The following is a 12,132-nucleotide window of genomic DNA, read 5'->3' on the forward strand; positions in this document are numbered from 1 at the left end:
CAGAATAATAATGCAATTTTGTCCTAAGGAAATCTGGAGCTTTCTCCCAGGTAAATGTGCCTAGGGTTACAGCTTTATCATATCTATCAGTGTTAAAACGTTTACATCAAATAATATTATTTAAGGAAAATATGGCAGAAGCTACACGCACATTTTCACAGGAGTATGCCTAGCTGAAATTAATTGGTTCTACTTCTTAGTACATAATAGGATTGCACTGTTAAATATTAGAACATGTAGAATGGAAGAATAATATTTTCCTCAGATTTGGGGGGCATGTACTGTATAGGCATGTCAGTCTGTTAAAGTCTTGTAGTACCTTAAAGACAACCACATTTTATGTAACACAATCTTTCAACTACAGCCCACTTCATCAAATGTATGTTTTGCTGGAGTGCTGTGTTCAGAAGCCCAAGGAAGTGTAGTAGCTGGTCTCCTAAGCATTACACGACTGTTGTAATTGAACTATGAAACTGAGACATGAGCTGCTGCAAGGAAAGCAAATGTGTACAGCTGTTTTGTGGGTAAACTTAAGAAATTTCACTCAAAGCAGAAATGACTTAAAACTGAAGCTACGTATTGTACCTTGGACATATGAGAAGATAGGCTTCATTGGGAAAAGCAGCACTGCTTCAAAAAGTGGAGGACAGTGGGAAAATAGTAAAGACCTAACACGAGATTGACTCACTAAAGGATGCCATGATGATGCTGATTTAGTTTGCCAGAACCAAGCAGGGCAAGAGGTTGCCCTAAATTGATAACGGCTTAGTAATTACTACTGTATTTGAGGATGGGGAAAGGCAGGGAGGTGTTCTCCAAGGAAAGGCTGGAATCGAAAAGCATACAGGGTTACACAGAGAATAGCTTAGAAAAGTTACTTTCAGAATGGAACTCCCAGAATCCCCAAGAGAAACGTGGTCAGCAGTAACTTTTGCTCCCTTTATTGCTGGGAGGCTCATTTCTTTCAACCCCAGTCACGATCAGCAGCAATTCCACAAAAATCTGCAGATTTGTTATTGAGCTTCCCTGACCCCGGGAAGTGGAAACGATTGCAATACAGATCGGCTCCATTGGCGAACATCGGGTACGTGGGGACTGGTTCTGGGTCGCCGGCCATGAATCATCCACCTTTCACCCACCCTTGGCGTCCTTCAACCGGGGAAGGAGCAGATTATTTGTAACAGATTATTTCCCTTCCCATTGCGGGTTCTTCTTTCTTTCTTTCTTTTTGGCTCGCCCCTCATCCAAGCCAGAGCAGGCGTCCTTGCCCTCGCCTGCACCACCGCTTTCAGCAAACATCACGCTCTCCATCATCCCCCCCCCCGGCCTCCCCAGCCCCGCACCCAGGTCCGAACACGCCTCGCATCACGGGATCCGAGTCACGAATTTTTGCAGGATTAACCCAGGCACCGCCTTAAGCGCTTTCCAGCCAATCCAAGCGCAGAAGAGGCTGGGCCAGCTCCGGCCTGGAAAGGCTAAGAAGCGGAGCCCCTGGCCCGAAACGAACCACAGGGAGCCCGGAGAGAGACACTCGAGACGGGGACGCGTAGCTGAAGGTGAGCCTGGGCAGCGCGCCTCGGACGCGGGAAGGAGGGGAGGTTGGACCAGAGGAGCTTCGCTTCTTTCCGCCCATAGGTGTTAGTGCGTGATGATGGTGTGCTTGTCCCCCTCCCTTTGTTTTCCCTAGAGATCCCTGATCCTGAGAATGACGGCAGGGTCTTGCTCCCCCCCCTCCCGTCTCCTCGCCTCTTCATTTTCCCTGATCTCTGTCCAGTCTCTGGCACTGCCTATGCCTGGGCGTTGCGTGGGAAAAGAGAGCGGCCCCGGTGGTGGTTTTTAACGGGTTAAATCAATACTTGGGTTAAGTTGCCGGGCTGGGATGAAACTTTTTTGCCCATTCCGTTGTAGGTGGGAGAAGGGAAGGGTTTTGGGGGGGGGGGCGCGGATCCTGCCCTTTCCCTGCGAGGTTTTGTTTACCCTCAGGCCGCCTGGGAGATAACCACAAGCCGGCTGCCGGCGCTTCTTCTCTCTCGTGCTGTGCTCTGGGATTCCCCCCCCCTCCGTGCGCGCCCCCCTTTTCCCCCTCAGACCTCTTCGGCTTGGCCCGTTGCACCGGCATCGTCCTGTCCGGGGCTGGGAAAGGGGGGGCACGGACGTTTCCCTCTCTGCCCTTCCCCTTCCCGGCCCTATTGCAAGCTGGCGCTAGAAATCTAACCTGAGGGGCTTATGCACAGAGAGCTTGGTTGGTCGAATGTCATGTGAAACGAGGCTCACGTGTCTATTTTGGGGGGAGGTCACGTGCATCGGTTCCCCCCTCCCTTCCTTACGTATTTTGATGTTTTCTGCCTCGCATCTCCTCCCCGCCTGGGAGTCAGGACAGCGGAAATGATTCCTGCGAGATGCGTCACAACTCTGTCCTGTGAGGCGGCTAAAAACACTGGGCTGCTAGCTTTAGCCCAGACAGCTTGCCTGTGAGAAATGTGTATTTTGCAAAGGCTGGAATTTAAAAAAAAAATGGGGGGGGGAGAGAATGCAGTGCAAAAGTAATTTGAAATGAGAAGTGAAATTTGGTAACAAAGTTTTGTAGTTCTCATCATGTATCATCTCAATATACAAAGCTGTTTCTTGCTTTGTTTAGTTTGAAATGAATGAAGGATTTTTTTTAAAAACCAAGGACTAATTTTTTAAAAAAATCAAAGTGATGAAGCATAGGATCTTTTGAAGGTGTGGTAGGCAGGCTTGCTGTTTGTTCAAGCAAGGAAGGCCTGCCACAAAGCCTCATTCTGAGTTAGGGTCTTGTTCTCCAAAACAAGCAGGCAAACCTGGCAGTGGTTTTAAAAAGGCAGTATAAAACATTTCTGCCAGTTTCCACCAGATTAGAAAATACAGCGTTGTGCTCCTCTCTGTTTTCATTAAGTGAGGAGGAGGAAGCAGATGTTCATCCTGTATCTGGTTACTTGAGAATTTTTGAATAGCATATCAGAACCAATTCTTCACCTTTGTCCTTACCACTCCTCATTTATGTAAGTGTGTTCTTGCAGTCACAAATAAGAAATCCTCTAGATATCTGCAATCCTATATACATGTAGGCGTTAAGATTTCATTTTAATAACGCAAAAGGCATATTTATGTTCAATACCATATTAATAAATACCATATTTACATAAGAACTGACCTGCAGTTCCATTTGTATGGGGTGCCATATGTTGTAACATTGGCAGTACCGTACCTTATTCTCTATAGCTTGAAAAAGTTAACTTTTGGCCTACAGTGTCTAGATTTCCCTGGATTCAGAGTACTCCAAAAATTATTTTTAATTGTCTTTTATTCTCTTCACACCTAATAGGAAAGTACTTTGTATAGGATTTGTATGGCCTTTTCATCAGCTATGCAGTGGTTCTTAACCTTGAGTTACTCAGGTGTTTTTGAACTGCAACTCCCAGAAACCCCAGCCATCACAGCTGGTGGTGAAGGCTTCTGGGAGTTGCAGTCCAAAAACACCTGAGTAACCCAAGGTTAAGAACCACTGAGCTATTGAATTGCTTTTCTCAGTTAATGCCTTGTTCTAAGTAGATCTTCCTTTTGTCACAGGTTTCATAATGAAGTTCTATCTGTGCATATTGGCCCTCAGTTTGGACGCATGCTTTGCTGCTCCAAACCTAGACCCAGCTCTGGATACACACTGGAACTCATGGAAAACCTGGCATGGCAAGAAGTACCATGAGGTCAGTATTACTGGCTGGGGTTTTTGTGCAACGACAAAAGACATTCCAAAATGACCCAGTTGCAGCCGTTTGCGAATCCTTCACAGGAAGGACCACGTCAGGTAGCCGGCCACAGCCTTAGGCCACAAAGCAGTGTGCGCAAAAGGATCTCTAGTAAAAGTATGTGTCCACCAGATGTTTTGTGTTATATCTCCCATAAACTCCAATCTTCATGGCTAATGTTCAGACGGTGTGAAGGCTATTTCTCAATTCAGCATATGGGGAGAGCAGCAGCTTGCTCTTGTCCCAGACTCTTGATATGAGGGGGTTTTGATATACGAGTAAAGTGATAAAATCTTTTCAATTTCAGCAGTGCAGATTATTTCAGTTCTTGTTTAACTGTTTTCATCTTTTAGCCTAAGTCATTAACCGCTACATATAGGTACCTAGGGCTTCGTATTAAGAGTTGCATAAGTTTCATTTAAATTAATTGCGCCTTTTCTTAAAATATACACAAAGCATCGTCATGGTCATGGACCAAAATGCTTCAATTAATTTTTTAAAAGACTGTTTGAGCCAGACTGTTTCTGTACCTTTCTGAAATTGTGGATTATTAAGGCTCAATGTAGGCATTGATCCGAACCCTCATATAAGTAATATACTTATGGTTTCCTGTGATGTCTGAAGCTACGAACCGTCATTTTGTGTTTAGCCAGCAAACGAGTACATTGTTTGTGCTGTACTTTGATGTGATATCTCAGTTGCCATCTCTCACTGCAGCTGCCTTTGCTGCTGGATCCTGCAGTATATGGGGAAGGGGAGCAGCTATATGCCCTGACTTGCATGTATTGGAAAGCTGAACTGGCTTTAATTCTAAAGTGTACATAGCACAAAGCATGAATTGGCATGATTTCAAGATCAGACCAATTCTGCTGCTAGAGAAGGCTGAATTTCCCCTTATCCCTACTCTTCCATCTTTTAGAAAGAGGAAGGCTGGAGGAGAATGATTTGGGAGAAGAACCTGAAGATGATTGAGTTGCACAACCTGGACCACAGCTTGGGCAAGCACAGTTACAGACTAGGAATGAATCATTTTGGAGACATGGTACGTATAGAAATTGCAGGATTGCTTGTCTGAGTAATGATTTAGATGTGTTGCTTGACGTATTTCCTCTTTTTTTGCAGACTAATGAGGAGTTTAGGCAAGTAATGAATGGATTGAAGTACTCCAAAACAGAAAGGAAATACAGAGGATCAGAGTTCCTTGAGCCAAACTTCTTGGAAGTTCCAAAATCCATTGACTGGAGAGAGAAGGGATATGTAACTCCAGTGAAGGATCAGGTGAGTATCTATTTTTTTTATATTGGATTTGGTTGTATGCACAACATTGAGGGCAATGCTGTGTCTTTAAGCAATGGGTTAAATATAAGGTCACACTAGTAGGTGCTGGTGAACATTCTGTCTACTAAATCTGTTCTGTGACTTGCTGTCAAAAACAGTGGTATGGGTCTTGGTGTTAACTGAGCAGTAGTCCCCATAGATTTTCCCTCTTCCTAGAATTCTCTGCTCTGCTTGAAAATCTCTCATTTCCACTGCAGGAGATGAAGGCATGTGGGTAGGAAGAAATCTCCTGATGTAATTGGCTGCAAACTAAGTGGTTTCCAAGATTAGAATTGAGTGCCAAAACAACTAAATGATAAAGTGGCAAAAAGTTCCTTTTCTAAGTTTTGGGGGTGGCTGAATGGATATAAAAACAAAGTGTGCTACTTATATACCGCCCCATAGTGGTTCAAGCACTCTCTGGGCGGTATACAAGTTAATTATGCAGGCTACACATTCCCCTCCCCCCCCCAGCAAGCTGGGTACTCATTTTACCAACCTCAGAAGGATAGAAGGCCGAGTGAACCGTGAGCCGGCTACCTGGGATTGAACCCCAGGTTGTGAGCACAGTTTTGGCTGCAGTACAGCCGTTTAACCACTGCGCACGCTGGGTCAAGCGAGGCACACTGTCTAGGGACCAAGTTCTGAAAGTGGCAGTGAAGAGGAGGTAGGGTACTACCTTGTGTTACATCTGAAGTGTAGCTTGTTTCTCATAATCCTAGAGACATTGAGTTACCTGTGACAATACTATAGTGTGTAGTTCATTGAGCAATCCCCTCCCCCACTATCTCCCTGCCAGCTTCTGCTGTTTGTTGTTCATATCAGGAAGTGGCTGAGTGCAATGACTTCTGAAGTTGCCAGCTAACTTGTTGTCTTTGCACTTTTATAATCCTTTTGTCACCAAAGCTAGCTTTGTCAAAAAGAGTTTATAGTCAAAGGTGGGGCAGGGCAGACCGCAGTACAGAGAATTTATGAGCATGAAGTAGAACGGGTTAAGAGTCTTTTTTGACTTCTGGTTGTTTTAGCTACAGTTACCGTTACACACGCTGTGCCAGGAGGAATTTATGCGAGTTGTAGTCCAAAACATTTGGGGGGGGGAAGCTTCCACATCCCTGCAGTAGGCAAGATCTATTGGCAAGATGCCCTACTGCTAGGACAGCAAGCCTTTGAAAGAGGGAAGAAAGAAACTAGGGGAAGGGAAGATTAAAGCCCACCCCAAGCACCAGTGTGGGGAGGAGAGGATTCAAACAGGTAACAAGGCTGATTTCTTCCCATCTCTCTGCTGATTCCTGCCTAGATGGCTGAAGGAAATTAACCCAGGGAAACTGAGCTTCTTTGATGCAACTTCACAGTGGATCCCTTCGTATTTTTCCCCATGGTATACTCGTACCTTTAATCGGGATGGGAGTTTGACACACAATGGAATAATAATATTGTTTCTCACTGCTGAACCAAGGACGTTACCCTGTCACATCTACCAGCAAGCCAAATGTGGTTTTCTTTTGTTTCCAGGGCCAGTGTGGCTCTTGCTGGGCATTCAGTACAACGGGCTCCCTTGAGGGACAGCACTTCCGCAAAACTGGCAAGCTGGTGTCCTTGAGTGAGCAGAATCTGGTGGATTGTTCTCGGCCTGAAGGAAACCAGGGCTGCAACGGTGGCCTCATGGACCAGGCTTTCCAGTACATAAAGATCAACGGTGGCATTGATTCAGAGGATTCCTACCCGTACGTTGCCAAGGTATGGTGGCGTCATGGCTAATGGTTCTTTATCTCTTCACAGTCAGCCTTGCCTTTCCCACAGGTTTTTTTTTTTAATCCGGTCTCCCATGTCAACAGATCCCTGGGAAGAAGCAGCAGCAGAAAACGTGTTTTAAAAACTCATGGTTAGAGTTCCACTGTTATGAAGGGACATTCTAAGTTAGTGGCAGTGAAACAAAAGGGAAATGAGAGACTGTTTTTTTTTCTCCCTCTTCTCCTTTTTTGCTTGTAGAAATGTGAAAGGTTTCAACAAAGGTACTATAGCTTTAACTTAACTGGCTTGCAGTTGCTGGATACATTGAACCTGTACTTGGACAAAGCAAGCCGGTAGTGTGGTTGGAATTGAAAACAAAATCAATGAAGCATTAATAGGCACAGGACAAAATGCCTCTAAGTGCTTTTATCAGATTGTGGAAGGACCAAAAGAACAGTTGATGAACATTCTCTAAATACATATAATGACATAAAATTAGAATCGTTACCTGGTTGTGCTAAGTTAGTTATTTCCGGCAGCATTTTCCTAGCCTCAGTATATTTTTGTCTTTTCAGTGTAGGTGATGGTAGAGCATTGCTATATTGAGAGCAACTTAGCGTGTATAAACTTTGCATTTGATGCCCCAACACCAAGTTTTGCAACGGTGACATTGCTTGTTTTAACAACATTTTAGCGTGGAATTTTAGGTATGATTGACGGAAAGACTGTTTTCCAGTGACTAAGAAAAGTAATAAATAAAAATTTACTGGTGATCTTTAAGAGAAGGTACATTGATCCAGGAAATTCCTGCTTCTGTAGATGGAAGTTGGTTTCGTTGCAAACTTCAAACCTTGTGACATTTTTGTGATTTTTATTTTTAACATACCTGCACAAAATGTCTTGAGGGAGGTAAGGAAGAGTGGAGACTAACTCACAAGTGTCAACAGCTTTGATCTGAAGAGTATTATATTGTTGGGACTGCTGAGCAGTGTTCATACATATATATAAATTAGAACATCAGGTTTTGTGTGAGCTTGCTAGTTTATTTCCTGGATTTTAATATTTGAATGATAATCCATATTTCTTGTTTTTTTTCAAGGATGATGAAGACTGCATGTACAAGTCCGAATATAATGCTGCTAATGACACTGGGTTTGTGGACATCCCAGAAGGGCATGAAAGGGCACTCATGAAGGCAGTGGCTGCCGTTGGGCCAGTCTCTGTGGCTATTGATGCCGGTCACTCCAGCTTCCAGTTTTATGAATCGGGTAAGGAATTACTCGCATGTGTGAAAATGCTTCTTAATATACTTCAGTGAATGTGGCAACTGTTCTCAACCCACTGCTCTTTCAACATGTAGGACTATAATTTCCATAGTCCACAGATGCCTGCTGAGAGTGTTATGGGGTTGTAATCCAACATATAAGGCAGACATTACATTGGAGAAGGCTGAAATTCAAGGATTATATTGCCTTACAGAGAAGTTTATGCAGAAGACTGGAAAATTACCACATTGGAAACAACATTAATACTGCAGTATTAGGAAAGGGATCCTCTGCTTCAAAAAAACCATTCCTTGCCTTTAGAAATATAGCCAACACCACCTTAAAGAACACTGTGCCATTATCCTTGAACGTACTTAGGCTACACAGCTATGCTAGATAAACAGCTAATGGCTAACAACTATGGTTTAATTATCTGACTGTGGAGCTAGAAGTTGGAAATTTGATTTCCTCACTGTGCCTCCTAGCCATCCTGTGAAGCCCTGGATAAGCTGCATAGTCTCTGGGCGCCCCCAGAAAAACGGAATGGTAAACCACTTCTGTGAATTTGCTACCCAGAAAAGCCTGAAAAGGGTCCTCATAAATCAGAATTGACGACATATTGATGATGATGATGATTAATAGCTATTATCCCCAGCCTTTCAGCCATCCACAAGCTTCAGGTTTACTTGCTAATTAGTTGTTATTTTGGACTGCTAGTGGCTTCACCATCTTCAAAGATCTCTATTTGTGTCGGAGGACTGGGAATGGAGAGAACCTATTCTGCCTGTTGCAGAATATTAAATATTGCTTAATGTTTTTGTATGGAAAATTCTGTATGGAAATGCACCAGTTCTCTTCTCTAGCAAAAAGATGGATTAGTAAGCCCCCCTGATGTTCTCCAGCCTCTTTGAGAGGTGAACGCTTTACCGGGAGACTTTGACATTGCAGAGAATCTTGTTTCAATTTATGTGGAGCTCCTTGCGATGGCAAGTCTCTTGGCACTTTTTCTCCCTCCTGCAAAAAAGTAGAATTACAGCATCCACTTTCCCCCTTTATTTGCTGAAACCAATGATGAACTGGGATTGAGTTGGGGAACCTTGCTTTTTACAAAGCTGGTGAGGGGGATGTGTAGGATCCTCACTCTGTTTCTTGCACTACCCAGAACTAAGTGATGCTGCTGCTATCCTGCATAGGTCAAAACATGCAAGGTAGCTTCTAACCTGGTAGAAGAGACATGTGCCGAAAGGTCTGGAGAGCCACTCCCCGTCAGCATAGGCAGTTCCAGTGGTCTAACTCTGTATACTGTAACACGATGTTCTATGAGAGTTCTATATTGAGTGGAAGACTAGGTGCTCTGGACCCAAACCTAAAGGAAAACAACTCTTTCTGGAAACTAACCAACTTTTCTGTTTCTAGGTATTTATTATGAACCAGACTGCAGTAGTGAAGAACTGGATCATGGTGTTCTTGTTGTGGGTTATGGTTTTAAAGGTTCAGAGGAAGATAGCAAGAAGAAGTACTGGATTGTCAAAAACAGGTATATTGAAATGGAGCATCTTCCTTCCTGTTCTTTTTGGTGTTTGATCTCTTTCCATGTGCAGGAATTTGGGGGAGGAGAGGCATTCAGATATGCAGACCCACCTTATTTGACTATTAAAACAACTTGCTCCTGAATGGTTCAGCCATGCCAAAATGCTATGTGTGTACTTAATTAATTAATTAAAATATCAGGTGCTGGGATATTTCTGTGGGCTAAGAATTCCTTTCCTCTGTTGCCAAAGCATATGTCGCTGTCCACCTGTGATGTAGGATAAGGCAGCTGAACAGGAACTAAACCTCTTAAGCGGTTTTCTTTACTGCAGGGTCTTCCTCAAGTACATACATTAGGTCAGTTGTTAGCCCACCGCTTCCCAATTTGCCACTCTGCAGCTATATTGGACTACAGCTCCCATCATCCCCAGGCAGCATGTGGAATGCTCGTCTGAAGATTTGTTGCCCTGTAACTAATTTTTTACAAAGTTCCATAGCATATAAGCTAGAAGCCTTATGTTTTGCTGTTTATTTTTCACCTTGTAGTTTTCAGAACAAACTTGCTATGTCATTTGATTAGCATGTTTGCCTATTTACAGTCTTTAATGGGTCTAAAACTAAATTCAGTATTTTTATATCACATTTTCCAGCCACGATTCATTCCCCAAAGTTCCTTGCAATTTAAAATCAAGGAAAAAAAACGTGTAAATGGGGTTGTTTTGGGAGGGGAGGTCAGAAGGAACTGCAGACGGACTCAGTTGCTGGATTCCAATCAAGAGGCCAGCCTCATTGCTGCAAATATTATTAGCTAAGAGTACTGAACAGGCAGTAAGATAAGGCATTCTTCACCTGTAGGCTCCATAGACATGAGACAAGAGGTAAAAGTGGTGGGGTAGGAAGAGACAAGCATCAGAGCACATTCTTTCGATATACCTGTTCTTTTTCCAAATCCTAACACTGTATTCTTCTTCTTCTTTCAGCTGGAGTGAGAAGTGGGGTGACAAAGGCTATATTCTCATGGCCAAAGACCGAAATAACCATTGCGGTATAGCTACAGCAGCTAGCTATCCTCTAGTATAATTTTATAGGTAAAGGAGTGGCTAGTACGGCCACAACAGTCTTAAGTTTGAGATGAACCATTGGAATAAACTCCAGCTTGTTGGTCTCACCACATACCTTATGAGGCCATCGAGGTATTTCTGCACCAGAAAGGACTTCAAACTGGTTACTTGCACATGTTACTAATACATGCAGTGGTTGCATCGGCTTCTTCCAAGCTCTGAGTTGTGATTTTGTTGTCAGGTTTTTTTTTTAACCTTGAGCCTCTTTGATGTTTACTTGATGGGAATATGTGATACTTTTTTTAAAACTTAATGTAAATGTCATTTATGTACACAAGTTTGTGATATGGATAGCTTGTGCACTGGCTAAATCATAGGTTCTTTTTTTAATTTTTTTTAAGCAGCAAGTTGCCCAAAGTTACAACTTTTAAAATAAACACTGAACATTTCAACGTATCCATAAGAGTTGTGTCTTACTTTTATATGGAACTTCTCTCTCTGTATCATTTGTTTCTATGACACTTAGTCACTTTGGATTTTATACTTGTTCAGCATTGTTCTATCTGCAGAAGAAGAGGTGGCTTCTCCACCATTAACATGTAGAAAAAGAATCTCAGCTAGTATAGCTGAGTGGCTTAAACTCACTGTTCTGAGCAGCAACCAAAAGGTGCAGGAACTTTGTTCCATATCCCTGTTCCATATCCCAGATGAAGCATTTCTCTTGTCTCCAACCCCATCCCTGTTGGCCTGCCATGCAGAAACAGAGCTACCTATGAAGCTTTGAATTTGGAGTTCTGAAAATGGTTTCTGCAAGTGCTTACACATTAACCAAAAACCAGACAACTTCATTCTTTGTTGCTATAGAAGTGTCACTCTAGCATAGCCAAGGATGGAGGTTGTGGGAGTTTTCCTTAAAAACACCTGAAGGGCAAAAAGTTTTACATTCCTCCATTAGTCCCCTTTTCAAATATTGAGGAACCTGAGGTGTTTGAAAGCTGAAGACTGCACTGAGATAAAATAGATGGTGGTAATATGTCCTTCATTTTAAATTGGGAAGTGTTGTTCTTTGGTTTTGCAAGAACCAGAATTGGTTGTGCTGACTGTAAAATGTGTGATCCACTGCAATGTCCCAAGACTCAGCATGTGGTTCCCAGTGAATTGCACGGTTTGTGTATTGGCACAGACCACTTGTTGATAGACTCCACTAATCTCAAAAACTCTTTAAGAATACAGGCCAGTGTCCTATTCACCATGGAAGGAGCTTAAGACTCCTGTGTAGCCTTGAGACCTCTGGCTTGAGATTCTTGGTTTTTGGTGGGGCTTAGAAAGTGTTGCAGTAGTCCACAGCCGGGTAATTTCCTGGTTAGTTTACTACAACGCACTCTGTGTGGGGCTATCCAGAGGCCTTTGGGTAGAGTGGGTGGCATATAAGTTGAGTAAATAAATAAAATAACAGCAATA

At 43.1% G+C, this 12,132-nt stretch overlaps 1 protein-coding gene across 1 annotated transcript; it reads left to right on the forward strand.

Moving 5' to 3' along the window:
- Positions 1–1,031: 1,031 nt before the first annotated feature.
- CTSL (cathepsin L) lies at positions 1,032–11,127 on the forward strand. The gene is made up of 8 exons (XM_020805828.3): positions 1,032–1,556; positions 3,592–3,725; positions 4,687–4,809; positions 4,890–5,045; positions 6,597–6,821; positions 7,915–8,083; positions 9,497–9,617; positions 10,591–11,127. The coding sequence occupies exons 2-8, from the start codon at positions 3,600–3,602 to the stop codon at positions 10,688–10,690; spliced, it is 1,020 nt and encodes a 339-aa protein (XP_020661487.2). The 5' UTR covers positions 1,032–1,556; positions 3,592–3,599; the 3' UTR covers positions 10,691–11,127.
- Positions 11,128–12,132: the final 1,005 nt, after the last annotated feature.

Source organism: Pogona vitticeps, chromosome 2 (assembly GCF_051106095.1).
Source record: "Pogona vitticeps strain Pit_001003342236 chromosome 2, PviZW2.1, whole genome shotgun sequence".
Taxonomy (NCBI): domain Eukaryota; kingdom Metazoa; phylum Chordata; class Lepidosauria; order Squamata; family Agamidae; genus Pogona; species Pogona vitticeps.

Excerpts from the sequence above, each read along its gene's own strand:
- CTSL (XM_020805828.3), top strand. The coding sequence starts at position 3,600 with ATGAAGTTCTATCTGTGCATATTGGCCCTCAGTTTGGACGCATGCTTT. Across the intron at positions 4,810-4,889 it reads TGAATCATTTTGGAGACATG|ACTAATGAGGAGTTTAGGCA; the intron begins GTACGTATAGAA and ends CTTTTTTTGCAG. Across the intron at positions 5,046-6,596 it reads TAACTCCAGTGAAGGATCAG|GGCCAGTGTGGCTCTTGCTG; the intron begins GTGAGTATCTAT and ends TTTTGTTTCCAG.